The 22,495-nt window shown below is 46.0% G+C and overlaps 1 protein-coding gene across 1 annotated transcript in view; it reads left to right on the top strand.

Annotated features, from left to right (window-relative positions):
• Positions 1 to 22,495, top strand: part of ASPSCR1 (ASPSCR1 tether for SLC2A4, UBX domain containing) — a 37,779-nt gene that overhangs the window by 7,422 nt on the left and 7,862 nt on the right. Inside the window, exons 5-12 of the mRNA XM_074159983.1 lie at positions 2,780 to 2,837; positions 3,718 to 3,791; positions 4,619 to 5,057; positions 10,233 to 10,372; positions 13,232 to 13,313; positions 14,190 to 14,256; positions 15,064 to 15,126; positions 15,437 to 15,489. Of these exons, the coding sequence (XP_074016084.1) occupies positions 2,780 to 2,837; positions 3,718 to 3,791; positions 4,619 to 5,057; positions 10,233 to 10,372; positions 13,232 to 13,313; positions 14,190 to 14,256; positions 15,064 to 15,126; positions 15,437 to 15,489 (976 nt within the window). The remainder of the gene's footprint in view (positions 1 to 2,779; positions 2,838 to 3,717; positions 3,792 to 4,618; positions 5,058 to 10,232; positions 10,373 to 13,231; positions 13,314 to 14,189; positions 14,257 to 15,063; positions 15,127 to 15,436; positions 15,490 to 22,495) is intronic.

The following is a 22,495-nucleotide window of genomic DNA, read 5'->3' on the forward strand; positions in this document are numbered from 1 at the left end:
ACTGGAGACGTTTTCCTGGAATGCTCAGCTGCTCTAAGTGCGTGAGGGGAAGTATTCTAAATCCACTGGAATTTCCCCCGGGTTTCCAGCGTCCATCTTGGCTAATTGGGTCTGAAGAAGGTCTGGAAGCTATTGTGAGGCTGCTCCTCCTCTCAGCGTGCGGCAGCCCTTGCACAAGATGTTTACAGGCCCTGTCAGATCACTACATGAAGGAATCTAATCTGCTTGCCGTTCCCCTTCTGAAGAACAGCACATCAAAGAAATGACAGTGTGTTTGATGTGTGTGCTTGCCTCAGTGAATGCATGTCATGGATTAACAGCAGCTGGAGGAGGAGCCTGCCGGCTTCCAAGAGTTATACAAAAATAAGTCTCTGGGGGATCTTTCCTTGGAGTCTGTTCTGCAGAGATGGTTGAGGGCACAAGCTTTGTGTGCCCTTTTAGCGTTAGGCCTGGGAGAGCTGTTGGTTTTCTGTCTCCCGCTCTTGCCTGGCTGGCAGCTTCTGCAGCTTTGTAGGCTGTTTTACATGGAAGGGGTTGCAGTCTGGACAACTGAAGACAATTTTGACAATGACTATGACTCTTTGCTACATTTGTGGTATTGCTCATTAAGTTCAGATATTTTCCATACATTTTTAGAAGGCTCTTTAACCCAAGAGTTGCTTGGATTGAGGTGGGAAGCAGTTGTGGAAAGGTGAATTGTACTAGGTTGTGTAAGTCAACTTGTTTTGCTCTCTTGCGGGTCCGCGTGGTGAGGATGTGTGTTCCATTGTGCCTTGGCTTCTCTCTGAAATGGTCACCGTCCGCCTTTCCTGATAAACAGGCAACTTGAGATTCAAGCTTTTATTCCTCTGGGCTGTTTTGTCTGCCTTTGCTGGGATCCCGTACTCTTTCCTCCATGTCTCAGCAGTCCTTCAACTTTTGTCCACTTTTATGGAGGATTCCTGTAGGGATACAGCTGATCCTGATTGGAGGCTGACTTCAGGGACTGCCTTCTGCCTCTGTCTCAGGGGCCTCAGGAGAGGAGCAGGACTGCCTTGCTTTACGGGCACTCAGGTGGGTTTCATTAGCTGATTTGCAGAGAGGTGGTTTCTTTTCAAGTCACCCAAGGTGATGGTGATTGTTTCCTGGTGGGATGAGGCATTGTGGAAAGCCATTTCCCCCCCCCCACCACCAGAGACTGGACTCCGGAGAGCACTAAGATCAAGGGAGTTTACCGTGAGGAGGAATTTCAGCTGTTTTGCTTTGAGGATAAAGCAGCTGTTGCAGTGCAGATGGTACGTACCAGCTCCTACCAAGGGATGTCCTGGTGCAACTGAAATGATAGAGGGCTCGGGACAAAACTGATGAGTTACTGGAGTGTTACGGAGAAGGATAAATCTCGTCAGCTCTCATTGTGTCCATGAGGGATATCCTGGGGCAACTTTCTCACTTTTTTTTTCTAGTTTTCCCTGCTAAGTTAGGCTGAAACTTTTGAATCTAAAACTTTGGAAAACAACGCTTGTGAGAATTCAGCCAGTTGTCTTTCTGAACCACCACTGTCTCAGCACAGACAGTGTTCTCCTGGTCACCTTTTGCCATTGATGTACTTGGGGGAGGGGGAAGCAAACCATTCTTCTTAATTTCATGTTTTGCCACATTCTGAGCTGATTTCAGTTTGAGTTTCACTTTGACTGCTGGAGGGGAGACCAACATGAAAGAGAGTTTCTTCTGCTGTTGAATCTAATTCTCTCACTGATTTCAGTGCTTCAGTGAAACATACTGGTTGATTCTTTAAGGCTTTTTATTTTTCTACAAACATCTGAGGTTAGTCTTTGTTGTTTGTTTTTTCCATTAAGAGCACACTGTTGTATGGTTTTCCACATGTGCTCTCTTTGGAAAATGCATGGTCTTGGATGGATGAGAACTGAGACTTCCTGGGACAAGCGGTGATTGTTTTTTCCTTGTCCGTTTTCTGTGCTTGATCAAGTGAATAATAAACCTCAGAATTGCTTATCTAGAAGAAAATGGGAAGAGAAGCATCTTGTCAAGAGTAGCATCTTACTGGTTTTTCCCCTTCTCTGTGCTAGGAGTCCTTCACTTATGTCTTCCTCCACAGGTAGCGGGTCAGCAGTTGGCATCACTGCTAATATCTGTCCTGCCTCACTGAAATGCTTAAATGTGGCAGCCTTTCCTTTGGCTTTGTTTTGTCCCTGGTCTCCAGAATCTGAAAGTTTCTGCTGTTTCTTTGTTTTTTATTTTTTTCTTTTTTCTTTTTCTATTTTCTTTTTTAATCTGTCTGACATGAAGACAGGCAAATTCTTTGTCCTCAGATTATTTGCTTTAGAGCAGTATTTCATTCTGTTTGTTGCTGTGCTTACATGGAAAGAAACTGACCTGTCCCCAAGGAAAGTACAGTCTAAACTGTAATAAACTGTTTAACTTAGATAAGGGATTAAAACCAGCAAGTGTTATTAAGTCATGTTCCAGATCAGGTACTGGGGCACATGAAGAATGATGTGCTCGGATTTATGTGGTAAGATTGACTAATTTGAGAATTAGCTGTAATTATTTCTCCTTTGTGTTTAAACTTTCAGGGCTGTGTTTAAGGAACAGTGAATGCTTTGGAGCAGAGTCTTTCCCTAGTGTCTAATCCTGACTCTGTGAACTGTGTAATGGTTGTTGTGGAGGAAGGTGGAGGAGATTGTTGCTGGCTGATTTCACTTCTTACTATTGCTCTTTATTGTAGAACAACCTACCCACTGCAAAAACAGATGCTGCAGTATTTTGCTCTTTGTTGCAGGGAGTTTATGGAGCAGCACGGTGAATCCTCTCCAGTCTGTATTTACATGCGAGATGAGGTAGGTCAGCAGAGTCTTCTTAACTGTCTCTTGTCCTTCTGTCCCTAAAAAAGAAGAAAAACTCAGCTCTGCTTTCCAACCTGGAAAGTGTTTCTTTTGAACTTTCTTAAGAGGGGAAGTAGAAAAATGTTGGTCTTTTCAAAGCATGACGTGTCTGTATGGAAAAAAGCTCTTTTGGAACGTAACCCTGGGCCGTTTAGACCTCTGAGCCCATAAAATGAGCTCAATGACCTGTTTGTGTTTTTCTTTCCAACTTCTTTTAAAGCTCGAGTCAAAACAGTGGTTTCATTTTAATAAATATTTGCTTTTCTCAGTGTTTTGATCTTTTGCTATTAATGTTTTGTTTAATATTTTGTATGTGCGTATTATGGGATTTGCTCTCCCTAGCTGTCCCCTTCACTTCCCACTGACCTCTGTGGACAGATCATCTTTATTCTGGAACAGGTCATTACAAGCAGATGGGAGGTGTATGTAACGCAATCGTCTGTCTTTCAGCTTGGAGATGTTGCCTGTGATTTAGGGGGGTTCTCCAGAGGTCCCTTCCAAGCCCATATCATTCTGTGATTTTTGTGGTTTAACTTCTGACATAAAAATAATGCTTTGCTGAGGTTGGATCCGATTTGGATGTATGTATGGGACGGAAATATATATGTAGCTCGTCTTCCCTTGAGTTCATTTAATAAGCAGTGAATTTGGTAAAGCGGTGCAGGTGAATACCCATAGACTTAGGTCTCATTTCCAACTGCAGAAAGAGTGTGTTTTGAGCTGCTTCTGGTGCTGTGTGGTGTTTGCTTTGATACAGGCTTCTTTCTACGAAGAGCACTTTAAATGCTCTCCCATAGGCAGTTTCCATAATTACTTTCCTCTGGTTTTGTTGCAGGTATCAGGAAAAGATGCCCTAGAGAAGACAACACTGAAGTCACTTGGCCTGACTGGAGGCAGCGCCATCATCAGGTTGGGAGGAGCAAAGTTTGGGTTCTTTATTTTTCCTTTCTACTCTGGTGGTGAATTTGTTTTGTTTCAAATACCAAAAAAAACCCACCAAAAAACCATGAAAAAAGTTCAAAAAGACAAACATCGTGGCATTCAGTAATTATTGCATTTGCCTGTTTATCTGAAACTGCTGCCCAGATGTGCTTCCCACAGCTGCAGATGCTGGCACTGACCAGTCATGTGCAGATTAAAGGGGCTTGTTTGCTTCTTTTTTTTTTTCTTTTTTTTTTTTCTTTTTTCTTTTTTTTTTCCCCCCTGTGAGTGAAACAGACAATTCAAAGTTAGAAGTCTCTCTGAGAGGACAATCATCTACCACTTCATTCTTCCCTGCTTTGGCTTTCAGGCATTAAACTTCCAATCCCTGCAGTGCCTCCTGCTGACTGTTTGGGAGGGTGAGATGAGGGACAAGGACAGCCTTTCTGTGATCTTCTGGCCAGTTCTTTGCAGTATGTTCAGAGAGCAGGAGTGATTAGAAGCTGTGCTTTACAACTGACTGCTGTTTTTTCCTGGAAGGCAGTTTTCTTCCTGTGGAGTGGGTAGTTCCTGTTCTGTTTTTTTTTTTTAGGGTTTTTTTTTTTTTTTTTTGCACAAACTCTTGACCCCCTACCCGTAACTTCAGAGCAACTGGAGCTTGTTCTTTGTGAGTGTCTGGAAGAAGCAGATCATTAAATTAGGGGCATATTTGAGTCTAGCTGTTGTCTTTGTGTCATGGTCACGTTGAGGATGGGGAGGGCAGTACTGTTAGGATAAATGATTTTGCTTTTATTCCTTTTGTTGTCTTCTTTAAGAGTTGTCATGAAGAAATGCAGCTCATCTGGCCAGGAGGAAGCTGTGGGTGCCACGGTGCGGGGTAACGAGCCGACAGTGGGGCCAGGCTCTGTGGAAGGAGCAGTGGATGTGCCCCTACCTCAAGCAAACACATTCCCAAAGGACTTGGACCACGAGGATGTGGCCATGTCTTTAAACAGCTGCACAGACAAGCAAGACTCGATTAGAGAATCTCCTGCCAGCCTGGAGGAGCCGTGGCCTTCCTCTGAGCCCGAGTCTACCCCCTTTGTCCCTTTTTCTGGAGATGGACAGCGTCTGGGGGACTCTTCTGTAGCTGCACCATCTCTTGGGTTAGATACACCATCTTCAAAGCTGCCAACAAGTTTTTCCAGCCCTGGAGGCCCTTCTAAGCCAAAGAAGTCTAAGAACAGCCAAGAACTGCAGAAGGAGCAAGAACAGGTAAGGGAAAACTTGTTTGCAATGAGGGCTATTTTTATCGTGCCTTGCCCGTGGCTGAGCTCCTATGAGGAAAAAGATATTTAAGACTTTTTCCCTGTAATACTTTTTCCATATTTAAGACTTTTTCCCCATAATACAGGGTTAGGTGCCTTGGTGACATACAGGTCTGCCAAGAGTTCCGTAAGGAAGTATTGCATTGTGGACAATTTGCTATAGGAAACATGGAGGATGGGAATTTAAGAATTTTCTGTCCAGAGGCAAGCAAAGGTTTGAACCGTGAGGTACCTTTGATGAAGGGTTGTAATGGAGGCAACACAACTGCGTGAAAAGCGCAGTCCCAGAAGACCCTCGGTCCCTGTGCCTCAAATTCCATGCAGATTTCATTAACAAATGCCCACTTTGTCACCTGAGCCCTGGGTACTTGTCCTTCTCTTAAAAATTGCTCTCTGCTGTGTAGTTTTGCTAAAGATGAGCAGAGTTCAGTCAGACTTGTGTTTTATAATCCTCTGAAGGTGGTTACTGCTTGTCGTGACTGACTGGTCTTCCAGATCACGCAGAAGGTGTAAGCTTGGCAGAGTTTTACATCTGGAAAGGGATAACTTCTGGCCTGCTGTAGGATTGTCCTAGGAGCAGAAGTGGCCTAATAGGTTTGTTGCGACTTGGTCCTGTGGAAGACCTGAGAAGACGGTCAGAGTTTCTAATGCTTGGGTTGGAAGGTGTGCTCCGGTTTCTTGTCTGAGCCGTTCTGTGGGACATGGAACTCCACAGTAAAGCTACTGTAAAAGCAGTGTCCCATGCTGGTGGGTAGCAACATCTGCTTCCTCAGAGTTCGTTCTGCCTGTGCTCACTCTGACTTACAGTTTAGCTCTTTTGGTGACACGTCTGGTAGAATGTAAGGGTTACAGATCTAGAAAAGGAATTTTTCAGCTACAGTTGCCTCTTGCTTGCCAAGAGTTTGATTTTAGAGAAAAATAGGTCTGGACCTCTTATCTTCCTTTCACTCTAGTCCCATCCCTTCTGTGAGCCTTAATTTTCTTAGTGTTGCAGGTGAAGCAGAAACGTTCCATCCTTTTCCTTCTTTATTTCTGCTTGCATTTAAAAATCTTTTCTGTCTTGCTCTTAAATATCCTGCTTCTTAAATAAAGTCTACCTCTCTCTAACCCTTTTTCCAGAAAGACAGATTGCACATCTATTATCATTGGTGTCTCTGAAGTAAAACTGTATTGGTTAAAATTAAAAATCCTTTAGCCCATGTAGAGAGACCAGAACAGATGTCTTGGGAGTGCTGTGATGCCACCACAGGATGGCCTTTGAATGACGTTGAATATGCTCTCTGTAGGGCAGCAGTGTGGGATGGAATGCCTTCAGCAAGGTTGGATACATCTGGCAAGTAATGTAAAATGAAGTACAGGAGGCACTAAATTCATAACTTCACATTATTGTGTGTTGAGTGTTTCAAACACATCCTGGATGCTCTGTGACCGGCTCTTTCGCCTGTCCCTTCATTGCAGACATCATTGCTGGGGCTGGCTTTAGTGGTCAGAGATCCCCTTCGTTGTTTCCCACTCTTAAGCTCTTCAAGAGTTGGAGTTTCGTGTTTATCGCTGGTTGTGATCCAGCCGTGGGATTAAACAATGGAAAGCTGTAAGCAGCGAGAAAGGTGCCTGATGAGGTTCAAAGGGAGCTCCATCCAGGAGGAATTTAGCAGGACTCTGTGTATGCTCCCACGGTGATGTAGAGGTTCTACCTTGGTTGACTTCTTCGTGGTTGCAGTCCATTCTTAGCAAGTTTCTGAATTGCTTAGGAGCAGGAGCCAGGCCCTGGAAGGACTCTGGAGCCGTTAAAAACATAGCAGAAAGAGGCCTTGCCAACCCAGTGGTGAATACTTCAGTATATTAGAAACACATTTGGGTCCATCTAATCAGTGTTATTTAACCTTTTGGAACAGACCCTGAGCGTGGAGCACAGGACAGTAGCTGGGAGGTTGCCCAGTCTTGTGCCGCATCCTTCAGCTGCGCTCACCTGTGAGGGCTCTGGAAAGGAGGAGTTTCCATCGTGTCTGAAGAAGGAGGAAGGCAGAAGTGCAAGGGTTTGTGGTGGTATTCTACCAGTCCTGTGTCCGCACTTCTCTGAATGCTGGCTGCAATGACAGAACTCCTTTTATCATTTTACTGGCCACAGCTTAACGTGAAGTTGTGCTGTTGGGCCCGGAGCTGAGCTGCGGTGGCCCGAGGACTCGCCATCCGGCGTCTCTCAGAATTGCCGTCCAGTTCCAGCCACTCGGCGGCTCTTCTGGAGCCAGCTTCCCCCCCCAAGCCTGAGAGCAGCTTTGGAAGCAGCTGCAGATGCTGTGGGGGGGGTTCTGCCCTTGTGTTAAACAGCATGTGATTTTGACTGCTGCTTTCAAGCCCTTTGATCTCTGGTGCTTTTGCTGCTGATTGATTACATTTTGTTCCCTCCTCCACTCCTGCCATCCTCCGCTCTCCTTGCTCTCAGCAGCAACAGCCAAGCGGGGCGAGCCACATGGCATCTGCTTTTTGTCCCTTTTCAGTCCTGAGGAAAAAACCCAAAACAAAACAAATTATTTTTAAACATCAAAGGTCCATTTTTGTAAAAGAATCTTCCCATTAATGCTTTGTCTGTGTGTGGTTTTTGAAGCTGAAGAGAGAGGCTGGATAAAATCTGTGCCGGCGTCCCTTCGTTTCTTGGGCTAAAGATGGTTTACAGACAGCTGCATGCTGACTTTGATGTCGGAACATTAATTATTAGAAGGTAACTTTACACCAGATTCCCCATGAGATTAGAGCTCCCTGAGGTGGTGGGAAGGAGGTGGGTCTCCAGGGAGAGCTCGCTGCTGGGGAAAGCACAATACCCACTGCCTCACTTACCATGAAATAAGTGTTCCTCATCTTACCTGCCTGCTTAGGTCCAGGAGGTGACCACAGAGTGAACTACGTTCTTCCTGGCTTTATGGCACAGACTGCAGTTACGTAGATGGCCCAGTAGCTGGAACAGACGTGAGTAGGTGGCTTCAGGCACTGCTGAAAAGTGCCTGACACCTCAGCGTTAGTAGCACACGTAGAGACTTTGAAGAACGAAGGTGACAAACTGTAACGCAGCATCTTTGGCTCCTGACAGGTGTCGCTGATGGAAATACGACAGCAAAACGCACAGCTTGCTTTCCTCCAGAGCTAGGTCATGGGAGGTAGAAACTGCCGTTTATTGTCACAGGAGATGGTTATGATGGTGTCACAGCCGCAGGAAACAAGAGGTGTGAGGTGGACTGGGAAGCGAGCTGGTGTACCCAGTACCCTCCTCTTTGTAAATCGCCCTGGGAAGGTGTTTTTCGGATTCTGTCTGCACTTTAGGATGGTTGGTGACATGTTAAAATGAGGCTGTATTGAGAGATGCCTAATTGGAACAGCTGAGTGAGCAAATGGTGGTGGACGGAGAAGAACAGGATGATGGACTGTGGGGAAAAAGAGAACTGGTAGAGCAACAGGGCTGGATACCTCTTTCTGAAGGGCGTTCCTTGTGTCCGTAAGGAGGCGAGATGTATGATTGATTCCAGGGGTGTTAAGTACATGGCAGAAGAGCTATTATGATGTCATTATGATGTGGCAGTCTCTGCATCCTCAGGGGCAAAATGGCGATGTTTCAGGTTGCTCGGCAGGGCTTAGCAGACACCTTATGCCCCCCTCTCTGATTGGATCCTGTCGTGCAGTTCTGGAATTGAGTCGCAGAAGCTCGGACTCCAGAGGCGGGTTCCCTGGGTGTCCGGGGATCGCTCCCGAGGCCCTGGGCACCCCCCCGTGCCCGGGAAAGCTGCAATCAGCTCCCTCACCCGCTCGTTAGAGCTGACCCTGCTCAACTTTCTAAAAGTAGCCGAGGGTCCCACCCACACAACCTAGCTCTTCTAATTTCTCAAATTACCCTTTAGTGCCCACAAGCAGAGTGAACGTTGCCTTGTAATTTGTGTTGTCGCTTCTGACAATTGAGGGAGACTCCTGCTCCCAAGGGCCCTGCGTCTGGGGGAAGGGAGCGCGGATGGAACAGATGGAGGGAGGACATTCGGGTATTAATGAGGATTGGAAAGAGTATATGAGGGAATAAGGGGAGAAGAAGCGGGCATCGGGTTTGTTCATAGACCTGTGCGTGGCTGGAAGCTGGCTCTAGTGAAATGCTGCGTTAACTATCACAGGTTTTGTTCTCATGGACTGCTTCCTCCCCAGCATCTCCTGCAGCCCGCAGTGCACTGGTCTGTTTGCTTTCAGGCCTTGTGTGTTTAAACATCTCTGTGATTTAAAAAGTTTGAATTGTTCAAGAGCCAATAGGTGTAACTGCCTCCTGTGTATTTGACTCTGGTAGTGGTTTCTGTTCACCTTGGGGACACAGCTGCTGCTTTTGATGCGAGGGATAGTAGCCAGTATCCACCTTTTCTGAACTGGGAGGGATACGGAATGCCATTCTCCCTTCAGAGACAGTGAATGCTGTTTGTCTCATAGGGTAGGGGTTTGGGGTTTTGGTGGTGTTTTTTGTTTTCTGGGGTTTGGTGGGGTTTTTTATGTGATTTTTTTTTTTTTTTTTTTTTTTTTTTTTTAAATAACTGCAGCCACAGTTAAAGACCAGGACGTGGTTGTGCTGGAAGATTTGTCATGGTGATACTGGCTTTGGGTGTTGGGGAGCAGAGGTGGGGGGCTGCCTGTGCCCTGCTGTGCAGGTGAGGGGGGGGGTCTCTTGGCTGCTTGAACGGCCTGTCCTCAGTTGCTGGGGCCTAGGGAAAGGTGCCAATAAACGTATTAAGTACTTGTATTGCAGCCAGTGCATACAGTGAACCGCTCCCCTCGCATCTGTCTGCTTCCCTCGACAAGGGCTGGTTTCAGTGCTAAGTTCTAAGTGCAAAACCGGAGAGCGGTCACTGCTGGGGTGAGACCCACCTGACAGTCCCCGTTCCTGCTGCGTGCTGGGAGAAATTGTGCCTCACGCTCTATCAGCTATAAAAAATGACAACACCGACAACCTCTGTATTGTTAGTCTGATCTTAGCCACCTGAATTCCACATTAGTGATTGTATTTCAGTTTGCAAATCCTGTCCTTTTGCTTTTTTTCAGGAACCTTACAGCATAAGCAAAGAAATGCAGTTAAGATTAATTCAAGCTCATTTTTATTCTGTAGCTTGTAGAACGAGAGCCGCTTGTATGTCACCTAGATCTACTGGAACCTCTTCCTGCTGGCCCAGAAGAGCTTCCTGATGAGTTTTTTGAAGTCACGGTGGATGATGTACGGAAACGTTTGGCGCAGCTGCAGAGTGAGAGGCAAGTTCCCTTTCTGCTGTGACCAAGGCTGCTCCATCCCCGTCTGTTGAGCAGAGCGACACCGTGCACCACCCACTATCAGCTGGCTCTGATCGCTGGGGAAAGGGTTGTAGATAAGTTACTGGGTGGTCTGAGGGACTTGGGTCTTTTTATTCTGGAGAATAAAGGGGGGGGGATCTGATCAATGCCTATAAATACTTAAAGGGTGGGTGTCAAGAGGATGGGACCAGTCTTTTTTCAGTGGTGCCCAGGGACAGGACAAGAGCTAATGGGCACAAACTTAACCATAAGAAGTTCCATCTAAACATGAGGAGGAACCTCTTCCCTTTGAGGGTGGTAGAGCCCTGGAACAGGCTGCCCAGAGAGGTGGTGGAGTCTCCGTCTCTGGAGACATTCCAAACCCTCCTGGACACGTTCCTGTGCAACCTGCTCTGGGTGGACCTACTTTGGCAGGGGGGTTGGACTAGATGATCTCCAGAGGTCCCTTCCAACCCCATATTATTCTGTGATTCTGTAATTAATGATCAGTACTGAAAGTCTCTGCCCTTTATGTTATTTGAGCTCGAGGGCTATGTCATATCTCTGTGACAGAACCCGTGTTTTTCTGTGAATCAGTTGAGCGTTTGTGCGTGGGGTAATGGTTTCACGTGAGTGTTGAAAATTCCATCATGAAGTGTCTGTGATGCCTGTGTGGTGATAAGTTTATCTGAGAACCTCAAGCTAATCAGGGATGGGTCCTCACTGAGAAAGGATTAAGAGGAAAATTCCTTCCCATATTCTGCATTTCAGGGAGTTATTCAAAGCCACTTAACACCCCACCTCTCTTTCTTTTTTTTCTTTCTCTCTTCTTCTGAAAGAGAAGCCACTGCCTTTGTAATTAGATGTGCTCTTGTTTGCTAGAGGCCCAAAGCAGTGGTGAGCTTCTGCTGTTGGTTTTGATCTCATTCACTTTAACTATTGGGAATTAAACGGGTGGAATTTGTAACTTGTGATGGACACGATGATCCAGCTTCATAAGAATAACTCCCATTGACTTTAGTAGTAGATAGTAACATTTTCAACCAGTAAGAAACGGCTTGTATTTTAAGGACCAGAATTAGCCTTCTATTGCACCTCATCAGAAGAGACCAGCTATGAGACATGACCTAAATGGAAATAAAGCAAAATCAAATTTAGCCACAAACCAAGACATATTCAAAAACGTTTGGAACATGCACAAAGAGGAGGAAGGAGTGTAGGAAGCTGGACTAACGATGCATCTCATTGTTTGAGTAGCTTGCAGTCAAATATTCATGATTTTACTGTATTTTTATTCTAGATCGGAACTAAAAACTCAGATTAAGATAAACTAACCTCTCTATTGCAACAGCATTTTGTTGACTATATGTTCCTTAAACAAATGAATTTCATTAATACATTCAGTTTCAAGTGGATCATAACATTCCTTTAAACACTACAAGCATTCTCTGAAGCCATGGGACAGCCTTTACTTTACACTGTAACCAAGTCTGAGTTGAACTTTCTACTTAGAGCTGATTTTTTTTTTCCCCACAGGCCACTGAAATCCACATGAGTACACAGATTGGCCTGAAAATTGCTCTGCCGCTTGTGGGTCTGGAGTATTTAGTGGTACAAATGTAGGATCGTTTGGTTGGGGGTTACTGGAATAGCCCCCTCAAAAAAAAGACCTAATTTCCAAATTTGCTGATGCTTGTAGTCCCTTTTCCCCCCACAGCCAGGGATAAAAATAAAGGCAAGTTACACATGAAACCGATACTGTTTGGCTTCTGATCTCAGCTGGTGAATCTAGAAAAGAACTAGCTGCATACAATGCAGTGTTTTAAATGGAATTAGAATTGATTTCTGTCATCATGAAGAGCTGAGAATTGGTATGAATCAGCACTTGGCACATGAAGAAGTAATGGAGCAGGTTACTTCCACGTTTGTGAACAACTTTTCGGGTTGTGAGTGGGCACTTTCAGAGCACCTTGGAACGCCATGTCCCAGCTGAGAGTTGGGTACAGCTTACTCCAAGTGAGGCTGCGGTTGTTCTGTTCAGCAGCTGTTCCTGAGACACCTTGATGACTTTTTAAAATAAAAAGAGGTCCTTCAAACTGCATAGGTGCAAGAGATCAACTTGCAAAGAGTTGTGGAGAATTGTGTGATCAAATGTTTCACCAAAATCTAGCCCAGTAAAACGGTTATTGAGAATTAAGTGCAAACGAGGAGAAGGGACTAACGCTGGACATGGGGCCTGTTGGTTTTAAGCTTGTTTCTTTACTGACAAGAAAATATATAATTGTTTTCTTGAATTTATTGCTTTATCTTAAATACAGGTAGATTGGTTTTTTTTTGCGCCCACTACTCCTTTAGAACACCAGTCTACAATGCCAGTTCTTGAATGATCTGAAACTTCTATTTTTTTGTTTTGTTTCCCCGTTGCTAATTAATACCCATTAATTTCTTGTGCCAGCTTCAGTAGCTCTTCTTCCTCCCTGGAGTAATCATGTCCAGCTTTAGTCGTTTGTTTTATTGGATTAACAAGTCCGTCTCTTCTTGAACAGTCTGAGCAAACATTCCCCTGCTCTTAGTATCTTTTCTGGCATCTGCTGTAGTGAACTTCTTTTTAAACTTATACAAGAAAAGTAATTTTATACACTGTTGTTGCTGATGCTCAGTAGTTCCATGTATAAGATTTTGGGGTAGGAACCACAGGAAGTGGGTGAAATGCTGTGAGGGATACATGGAACAGTTGAACAATTCTCAGCAGCCGTGCTTGGGCATTTCGGTTTCTTAATAAGATAAAAATACATCTTAAAATTACAAAAGTGACAGCTTGTGTTCTTCCCATGTATCTAGGAAACGCCTGGAAGAAGCTCCACTGATGACAAAATCTTTGAGGGAGGCTCAGCTGAAGGAGAAGTTGGAGCGTTACCCAAAGGTAGCCTTTGTTCTGTTTCCAGTCCCTCTGGCTAGTCCAGACTCGGGTGTTGAGCAACTTCGAGAATCTGTTGTGATCAACAGGATCTTGAGCTACTTACAGGAAGACTCGGCAAATTCCTGTCCCTGTTAATTGTTTGTGGGACTTGCACAATGGTTGTACCATGTGAAATCAGCCGGCCTGTCATGATACGGTTGAGTGGCGGGCAATATAGCTCCCTTTATTTTGTTCCAGATGTTTCAAGCCCCTTATGTAGCACACACGTCAGTCGGTACGACTGAGCTCTCCTCTCTGCCTCGCCTCTGTAGACTCTTACGTTTTGATAGTATCTCATTACAAGTTAAATGGTAAGATGATACAGACTGGAGATATCTTACTCTGCAGATACGATCCTAGTGCAGTTTTTGTCTTCGGTGATTTATTGCAAAACAGAAGAGATTAAGTTCCCAAAGTTAAATACTTTCTGACCAATGCTGGAAATAGAACGGTACAAGTTACTTCAGACGAATGGCGGGAGGATTCCTGCTGCTGTGGGCGCATCAAGACACTGATACACTATCTGTGCCTATCCGTGGGTGACTTCCTCTGTGTGTCACTAAGCAGAGGGAGCCCCTACTCTCTGAGTAAGGACTGCTGCACTGTACGTCGCACTGTTTCTGTAGATCAGGGCTCTTACAGTGTTTGGAAGCCAGACAGCCCATGTTCTCTGAGGAGCTGCACAGGGATTGTTAGCCAGCGTGCTCTGCTACCCCATAGAGTAAATATCTCGGATCTCCTCATTTAAAAGTACCAACTTGCTCACAAATTCTAAGCCAAGGACAGGTGTTAGAGAACAGCCATAAAAAATTGACCTAATGTGCTTTGCCTCTGACTTAGGTGGTGTTGAGAGTCCGTTTTCCAGATCGTCACGTTCTACAGGGCTTCTTCCATCCCAATGAAACTGGTAAGAGCAATCTCCACTTGAGTCTGTATCGCTGCAGCTAAGCTCTCGGCACTGATGAGTTGTGTGACAAAAGAGAGTGGCAGAATGGCTCTGGACAGATCTTTCTGCTGTCCAGGGAAGCAACACTGCTCTGAAAAAGCAGCAGTGGCAAGTTGCATTGTCCTTATAGGGCGCCTGAACTGGATGAGAAAAGGGTCTGGGGTAATTATCTTAGTTAAGGGGAATTTATTTCCAGATCTACTTGATGGAGACTGTCAGGCTACTTCATAGCAAAATATTTCTGCTGAGGAAACTGTCCCACTTGATACCCCATTGTTTGTGTCCAAATGGTACATTCACAAAAGGCTGTCAGACCATACACCAAGTAGCTCTTACTTGTTGTTAACTGAGATCCTCTTATTCCCAGCTGACAGTGATAGTTACCCACACAATTCTTTTGATGCTTTGGTGTGGAACAAGAACAAATAACCAGTTACCAGAGTCTCACCTGGCTGATCTCTGGAAATCCTGCAGCTGCTGTTGGATTTCCTAGGAAGAACTTCACTGGCATCCTTAGGTTTTGCTAAGGAACCAGTATGTCTAAATGTTTTCTGGTTTGTGGTGTGGGGTTTGGGGGTTTTTTGTTTGTTTGTTTTTTTCCCCTTCTTTTTTCTCCAAAATATTAGCAATAGTAACAGTGCTTTTTTGAGGAAAAGGCATTCTACAGGCACTGTAGAGGGCAGTTCTGCTGGTACAAGTTAGCCTTTTTGCCCAGCATCTGAACAAACAAATGTAATTCAGCAACCCTTTCTCTCCTTTTTTTCACAGTTGGCGTTTTGAGAGACTTTGTAAGAAGCCACCTTGCAGATGCAGACTTGCCCTTTTACTTGTGTGAGTGTGCGGTTGGTAATATTTGGCCTTACTTTACAATGCCTGCTCCTAGCCGTGGTGCACATGGGGTGTTGCGGTGCCGTGAGGTATGACCTGGGGAGGAATTCCCTCCCTAAATACGGCCTCGGAGGAGTGCAAAGGAGGTGTGACCTGCTCACGTAGCCACATCCCGCTTCTGCCTCACGAGAAGCCTTTGTGGGCAGCGTGAATGTGTCACTCTGTTAAGATCAGTAACCCCTCCTGTAGCTGCTGTATTTATTGGTTTTGGTTGCTGGGTGGTCCTGTTTTGTAACTTGTTTTTTAACTTCAGTTATTGCACCTCCCAGAATCATCTTGAACGATGAAAGTTTGACACTCTTTGAGGTAAGGACTCACACGTGTGCTCTGTGATTCTCTCTCACCTGCTGCTCCCCTTCACCCCGCCATGCGCTTTACTTACTTTTAAAAGAAACTGTATGATGTTGTGATGCCTGTAGACTTCTGCTTTGCCAAGACGAATGGAACCAGGTGTTTTGGAGCACAAGCTCTTCACCAGAAGAGGTCCACCTTGTGCAACAATATGCTCTGGCATATTGTCGCAGGGTTGGGGGGTCGCATCGTTGCATCCATACGCTCGGAGCTGTGTTTAATCACAAAGTGTTACTGCAAGAGCTGAGCCGGTGCGGGTGAGCTGTATCTGCAGTTGGGCTAATGCAACAGGAGATGTAACACTGGATTTGGATAGGTAATGGTTTTCAGTTCCTACAGCAGGAGCCAGAGGCCATGGTAGACCAAAATCTGACCTTTTTGAGAATCACTATGTGAGAATTTATTTTAAGCCAGCTTGTACACTGAGGAATATGTACTCTTAATGTGTAACTTTTCTCAAAGGCTGAAATTTAATTTTTTTTTCCCAATCCAGATTCCTAGAGATTTTTTGCAAATGTCAAATAAGGTGGTCGCGGGGTCTTCGGCCAGAGACTTTTGGCTGTGTCAATCGCTATGAGACTGGTCGAGTGATTTTGCCAGTAACTTTGCCCCAGACCCACCGTGTTTAAAATGTGCTGTCATTGAAGGAGAGGGACAGAGAAAGGCACCTTTCAGGCAGCAGGGTGAGTTAGGTAGGGATTAGCATGCCTCTGAAGTTGTTTGTAATGGAGCTTTCCAAATTCCACAGCTTCCTGAGCAGCCCGTGTGGAAAAGGTACACGTGCAGCTGCTTTTAGACCCCTTCAGGGAAGCAAAGTGTGGGTCTCTGTGTTCGCAGTGGGAAGTCTCTCCCCTTCCTAACACCCTGTTAAGAATTCTCTGCTGAAATTTGAAGTTTTGGGAGTGGTTTTGTTGATGTTGGAGTTCCTTGTATTGTCACAGTGCCTGTGACAGGTTTAGCTCCCTTGGGAGCCCTGAGGCTCCCAGGGACGGCAGCCTCTTTGGTTCCATGCTTCAGGAATCGCTGTGCGGAAGCTGTTGGCCTCCACCAAGCCTCAGAGCTCAGGGATGATCTGTTTCTGTCACTCTCCTGATCCATGCTGGGCCGTGGCCTCTGTTCCGATGTCCATGGCAGTGCTGCTGCCACCGATGGTACGTGGGACGGCGCGTGGTTGACAGGATGCCGCGTCATCGTGGGCAGGGAAAAAAAAAAAGAAGAAAATACAGACTGTATGAGCCTTAAAGTTCTGGAGAAAGCAGCTGATAGTTTCAGTGGAATTTGTTAGATTTTCTTTCGCTATGTGACATCCTGTGCAGCATTTCACATCTGTGAAAAAAAGATGCAAAGTATAAGCAACTTGTTTATGAGGTGGTATGTTCTTTTGTACAGTACAAGTGACAATGTGACATACACAGGTGATGGGAAACGAGTGTGTGAAATGGTAAGGGCACTGCAAACTCCTCCTAACCAGCTGTCCTGTAGGAGCTTTTTTTTTTCCATACTAGTTTTTATTATTTCTGAAGACATTTCTGCTGAAAACCCTAAGGTGGACGTTTGTCATTTTAAAGGAACTTTAACATTAATTTGGACAGGGGTTACGTAGCTGCTGGTTACAGCGGGGTCAGCTGGAGAGGCCGCTGCCACAGTTCCTCTCGTGTCTGTTCCCTGGGCTGCTGCGTATTTCCTTCTACATGAGTCAAATGGCGACGCTGACGAGGTGAGACACGTGTCACTGGATTGGCAAGAAACGGCAACGGAATTGATTTGTTTGAGGAGCAAAGAAATTCTCCTGTGTTCAGGGTGACAAGGGGCTGAGGCAACTCGGAAGGACAGAACGGGGTGAAGAGAGGGAGCAGGACCAAACGTGTGTCCGAGGGAGCTGGGTTCTGCTCTCTAGAGTTGTAGGTTTTGGAGCAGTGGCCTCTGCGCTGCCGGAGGGTGTGCTGGGGAAGGGCACACCAGCCTGGGCATTAAAGCCTCGGCGTTTGGTGCAGCTGGGTGTAAAATGGCATTATGTAAAAACGGTCTGCAGATGGGAAGAGCCATGATTAGTGCCAGCGGCCGCACAGCCTGTGTCCCTTGCCTGGGGCCCTTCAGCCCTTTCGGGTCATGGTCTGTTATGGCAGGAATGATTCTGTGTGTTTATAAACATTTTATTTGGATGAAGCATCAAACAGGAAAAAACAGTTCCTGCCGAGAACTTGTCATACCATTCTGGTTACCCGTACCGCTTGTCAGAGACCACAGAACTCACTGGGATGGTGCCTTGTCCCAGTTCAGATTGGCTGATTCTGGGTGAAGCTTTGCTCCCCGTTACCAGTATAAATCCGTTTCCACCTTTAACTTTGGCTTTGGGTCAGCAAAGGACCCGTGTTGTCATGTCTCTGCTGGGATGGGCTTCCCCTTCCACTGCGGATCCGAGTGCTTGGCAGTGGCTGAAGGGGCCTTTCTTCTCCGGGGAGAAGCGGGTGCGGAAGTCGCTCTGGATTTCATGTCCATGCAACTGTGTTATTGTTGGATGCCCTTTTTATGGGCGGCTGTTACTGATGGGGAAGCTCTGCTTGGTAAAAATGCCTTGGTGCTCTGCAAAAACAACATGGCCCAGAGCAGGAGCAGGAGAGGTGGTGACTCTGGTGCTGGGGACAGGACTCGGTCTCTAGTGTCACCTTCCAAATGACGATACCTTCATCTTGGAAGACGTTGGTGCGGGTCAGTGTCCACAGTGGCCACAGAGCTGGCCATGGAGCTGCTTCTGTGCTGGATAGGGATGGGCTCTATGTGGCTGGGGTAGGTGAAGACTTTGCCCCTTTTGGGCATTGTGTGGTCTGTGGAAAGGAAACTTTGTCCTTTAGTCAACGCTCCCCTTCTGTTCCCATTATCTGGAAGGAAAGAGATGAAAAAGAGCTGCTCTGTAAAGGTAGAAGGCATATGGTTAAGGTATTTTGTAAAATGTGTGGCTTTCGGGCTGGGGAAGAGGAACTTTTATGCCAAGGTGGCCCTGCAGTACTCAGCATCTCCACGGAGTGAGACCTTCTTCTGGAATCATGCTGTGTTTTGGTACCAGGATGGAAACGTGAATGAAATGCTGGGGAGCATTCTGGAGGTTCTTCTGGACGTCATAGGGAAAGGGGAGCACGGGTAAAGTAATGGAACAGCCAATTTCTCAAGCTTTTTTGTGGTATCTTTGGGTTTTTTGGAGGATCTGTGCAAAGTTGAAGAGGGAGGTTGGCTTCATCAGTAGTACAGCTCTTTAAGGTTGTCAGGTTGTATCATGTAACTCCCCAAAATTCACAGCTTTCACTTGTGTTAGCAGTAGCCAGCTGGAACGCTGTACTCCTGGTATCCTGCCCTTGCAAAGGGCACAACCTTACATGATTTTAATGGGATGTTTCTTAAATTACTAGAAACCTATGTTTCTGTTCAAAACAGGTACTACTATGTTGTATCTAGTCATTCTGGATTTTTTGAACATTTAACTTTCTTATTATCAGCTGTTTATTCTTTTATACACCTCTTACTCGAGCAGAAGACCACATACCAAAATAGAGGTAGAAGCACCATGGGTCCTTTGTAGAACACCTCTGTAGTGTATATTCATTTCAGGAGTAAAGTGACTTTCAGCAGAGGCAAAAGCTATCATAAGGAGGATTGCACTGAAATCTAATTAACTCAATGATAACTGTGACTTATAATTGAAATTGTATGAGCCTGAGAATTCCTAACTTTCAAACATGAGATTTTGTCTAATTACTCTGTTCCGTAAATGCTTTCCTTTTTTTTTTTTTTAATGTGTTTTATTTTCCTTTTGTTCTCAGGGACTTCTTAGATTCTTGTTTCCCAAATACGGGTGCTTAAACTCTTGAGAAACAGAAAATGAGAAATAGTTAAGAAAACCAAAGAGTAAGGGAAAAGAGGTTGATTTATGGCTTCTGCGCGGTCCATTCTTGGTTTTCAGGGTTGTCTCGTGTCATCTTAAAATACATGACACGCTCATGTCTAAACCTAAGTGGACTGTTACTACTTTTAAGTAGGGCTGTGGCAGAGAAGCATCCAATTGTTTATTCCCTTCAGCTTAGTCATAGGCTACTTAATTGCCTTCTGTTTTCTCCTTTACTTTGAGAAATGCCTTGGTACATAAAGAATTGTAGCAGCACCCTCCGAGGATATGGGAATTCTCTTGATGAACTTCGAAAGGATTTTCTAGAAACTTGGGGTCCTTGCTGAGGCCGTCAGAGGCAGAACCTGCTTGAACCCAAGCATGGGCTGTTCTGGACATGGGACGTTGCCAGCCCCAACGCTTCACGAGCGTGTCACGGAGACTGTGTGGTTTCTGGTGGCATCACAACCCACCCTGTGCTGGGGTAGAGTTACTGCTTCTGTGGTGTGACCGGGAGTTTGGGGTGCTTGTCCCATGTCTGATGTGGACCATGAGTTGTACCTGGCTTTCCCAGCTCTTACATCAGCAGTAGGTTTCCTCCGCTCTGTGGGCTGCCGTGGTGCTGGCTGTGAGAATGGATGGTGTCTGAGGCAGCAACGTGAGCACGTTTGAGCATTCAGATATTTATAAATGACTGAAATATGTGCTGAAGCCAATGACAGCAGTCACTGCAGATGGTGGAGTACCATATTATCAACACTTCTGCTGTGTCTCCACCCTCTCACTCCATCCAAGCTGATAAGATTGGAACCACAATCATTAAATCTCATCGCTTACAACGAAGGGAGAACCTTTACGCTGCAAGCAAAACCGGGGAAAGAGAAAAATATTGTCAACTTATTTGCCAAGATTACTTGGGCTGAAAGAACTGTCTGAAGTGAATTCTCCCAAAATATGTGTGTATTTACAGTATAGTGAGCAAACGGATTGGCAGCAACGTGGAGTTTTTGGAACCCATAAAGACTTCAAGGCATTGCTTTGATTTTTTTGTTATTGCTGTTTTTGCTGGCTGCCTTATCCTCGTGTCCCTTGAAGTGTTTTATAATGTTCTGCTCTCCAGAACTGATCAACTGCAGGCTTCCTTCTTGTAGCGCTTGGCTTTGGGTTCCTTATAGCTGTAGTTGCTTGTTTGTGTTTTTCTAGGCTCGCTGAACTTTTCAGAGTTGCTTCTTCCCTTCTTTCTCCTCCCAGAAACAGGCACTTGTGTAGTGCTTATCTGGGGTGTGTTAGTGGAAAAAAAATCATTGATTTCCTGATTTACTACTAGGAAAGAGTTAGCAGAAGGTAAGAATAGCAGCCACTGGAAAAGTCAAGGCAGCAAAGAGGGCAGGAGGCCATCATCCATCTTCAGAGGAGCTGAAGGAATCCACAGGCTTCCACATAAATATTTAGATCTTTTAATCAGATCTTAGAGTGCACCGAGTGTTTCCTCTGGCGCGTACCGTGGGGCAGAAATCCAGAGGAGCTGTTTGTTCCTTTCTTTGCCTTTGGTTCTGTTTCCATATCCTATTTGTTAGTGCCAGCTCGGGCAGTACGTCTGGCGTGCGTGTTCAGTGAAGCCGACGCCGAATCGAGCAGTGTGAAGCCTTCTCGGCTTTTGGCAAGAGCCTGAATGCAATTCCAGAAAAAATTACTTCATCAGAGTCAGTCCGTCGGAGGTATTTCCAGTGGCAGGCCTTGCGGTTATTCCACTCGCTAGCAAAGAAAATTGTAATTAACAGTGAAATTCATCCAGCCCAGAGGATGGCGTTCACCGTCCTGTGTGAATTCTTAGCCCTTTACTTGTGCGTCAGGGTTTTCTCATCTGACGAGATTTTGGTACAGTCTCACCCTGTTTGCCTTGCGAGGTCCGTTACCCGTCCTCGCGGAGCCTGTCCCTGCTCGCTGCCGGAGCTGACTGAGACCCGTCCCTTCGGTGGGGGTGAGGGACCTCCCTGTACGGCTGGGATTAGAGTGGAAATTCTGCCAAAAGCGTTCTCTCTCTCCCACCATCACTTTCGGAGGCCAGATCTTTCTGATCTCAGCTCAAGGGCTCAATGAACGCTCTTTATACCTGAATTCCTTCTTAAGTAGGCTTCTCAAAATAGCGCTTTCAAATCTTATCTTTGCCTTATGAATTTTAAAGGTCCCTGCTCTGGCTGGGTTAGACCTCCTCCGAACTGGCTGCGGAACATCCATCTTCTTTGGCAGTGGCAGCCCACATTGAGCAGCTTTGTTCTCAGGTTATAAACAGGGACCACTTAGTCAGTTTGCCCCTTTCACCACGGCCCTGGTGTTTATTTCTGTTTCGGCGATGCTTTGCAGTCTTGCTGGAGAAGCTTTTGATCCACCGGCTTTCCGGTTGAATTTTCCAAGAGCTAGTTTATGTGTTCGGGGTGTGTGTACTGTGCAGTTATTTCATGTTGGTAGCTTGGGTTTCTCCTTCCCTGCGCGTGTTCCTTTGAAGTGCTTGTTTTCTTATTTCATCTTTGAACATCAGACTCGCAGCAGACCTGTGCGCTCTTAATCTTCTCGGATCGTGTAACGGAAAGAATGCTTCGCTCCGGCAGCTGCGAGCGAGCTCCCCGCGGACGGCAGCCCCTGCCTGCTCCCAAAGCGTCGCTCTGTCCCCGAGCAGGGTGACTGCCGGCTGATAACGGGTGCCTTTTGTGGGATTTTTTTGAATGTTGTGCATCTGGAGATACCCAGTGACGGAGGAAACACAGAGACGTTATTTGGGGAGGGTTCTGCCTGAAATCTTCCCTGTGCTCTAGAGAAAAAGTTATTAAAGCACGCAGCAGAACAAAGCAGAGATGTTTCTCTGGTGTATCGCAGCTGGATGCGCAGGGGAGCGTTGGTGTAGTGTCGGTATTTTTGTCACGGAATGCGAGATGCAGCAGCCCCGGCGTGCGGCTGTCACAGACCGCGCTCACCGCCGTGGGGTCGGAGCAACTGCGCTCGCCCGTCCCAGCAAAACCGGGAGCGACTCGGCTGCACGATTTCGGAGTAGATGTGGCTTTGTGAGTGAGAGGCTACTCCTCGGAT

The sequence above is a fragment of the Numenius arquata genome, chromosome 17 (assembly GCF_964106895.1).
Source record: "Numenius arquata chromosome 17, bNumArq3.hap1.1, whole genome shotgun sequence".
NCBI classification, from domain to species: domain Eukaryota; kingdom Metazoa; phylum Chordata; class Aves; order Charadriiformes; family Scolopacidae; genus Numenius; species Numenius arquata.